Here is a 1,298-nt window from a genome sequence, read left to right on the forward strand (position 1 = left end):
TGTGTGTGTGTGTGAGGGTGTGTGTCTGTTTTTTTTGTGTGTTTAGTGGGTGGGTGAGGTTTGTTCTTTCAATAAGAGACTCATGTGAACATGCTTTGATAGCCAATGCTTAGATAACCAAAAAAAGGAAAATTTTGCACAATATTCTAAATATAGCAGATTCAGGAGAGAAAAAACCTATGCAGAAAAAGCTCTCGTAATGAAGCGAAAGTTTGAAAATGAAACAACATCAGCCAACAAGCCCGAGAAAAACTTACAACTAATTGTGCGTTACAACTGGAGTAGCAGCTAATCAGTACTGAAAATAATGAACAATGGCACATCATATTACAATTATGGGTATTTCAATACCACCTCTCTCTCTTCGACATCGCAGAGTTTGCCTTGTTTCCTGAATATAATAAAGAGCAATTTGCACCAAATATTTTTAAAAATAGTTTCAGTTTGCTATAACATGTAACTGTTACAGATCAATGTTCAAGATAATTATAGATGTATGTCAAGGATCTGAGAGAAATGACGATTTTAGAAATGATGGTGGTGATAAGTGATGATGTGGGATGGTGCTATGTGAATAATTATTAAGAAGACATGCTTCTACTAGTTAAGGGGGGGGGGGGGGTTGTAAATGTTAGCATTAGTCCTATCTTCCTCTGCTCTGATGAGTCACGAAGGATGAGGGCACCCGCTATCCCATTCCCTACTGGAACCATCTTTAATGTCACTATGAAGTTCCGCCTCTCTTACCACTTATGTGCCTCCCCACATTGTGGGTTCAGCTTTAGAGCGATCTGAGCAGCTTCCCGTGACTTTTCCATGATGGGCCGCTGCGACTCTCGGGTACTCTCTGGGTTTACAAATAGTTCTTCGGTCGCCAACAGAAACCCACTTTTTGCCAATTTCCATTGGAGCTCACAGTCCTCCGGATGCTGGGAGGGGGGGGGGGAAAATAAAGTAGGTCAGATGGGTGGTTCGATGGGTGGGTGGATGGATGGATGGATGCGGGGATGGAAGAGTAGGTGGATAGATAAGGGGTCTCACAGCCAGACGCTGAGAGAGGACATGTAGGTCAGATGGAGTGATGGGTGGGTGGATGGATGGATGGGTGGATGAGTGGTTGGATGCATGAATGGATGGATGGATGGAAGGATATGGGGACGGGTGGATGGATGGATGGATGGATGGATGGATGGATGGATGGATGGATGGATGGGTTGGTGAATGGATGGATCGATGGAGGGTGGAGAAAAAGGAAAAATGGAGCGCGCGCACGAGAAAGAGAGAAAGAGAGAGAGAGA

General features: G+C 44.1%; 1 protein-coding gene across 3 annotated transcripts in view; it reads right to left on the bottom strand.

The window, feature by feature from the left end:
- Positions 1-1,298, bottom strand: part of LOC101849248 (regulator of microtubule dynamics protein 1) — an 18,920-nt gene that overhangs the window by 9,856 nt on the left and 7,766 nt on the right. For all 3 annotated transcript variants that reach the window (XM_005109597.3, XM_005109596.3, XM_005109598.3), the window contains one exon: positions 748-929. In XM_005109597.3, the coding sequence (XP_005109654.1) occupies positions 748-929 (182 nt within the window). The remainder of the gene's footprint in view (positions 1-747; positions 930-1,298) is intronic.

This window comes from Aplysia californica, unplaced genomic scaffold (genome assembly GCF_000002075.1).
Source record: "Aplysia californica isolate F4 #8 unplaced genomic scaffold, AplCal3.0 scaffold00795, whole genome shotgun sequence".
NCBI lineage: Eukaryota > Metazoa > Mollusca > Gastropoda > Aplysiida > Aplysiidae > Aplysia > Aplysia californica.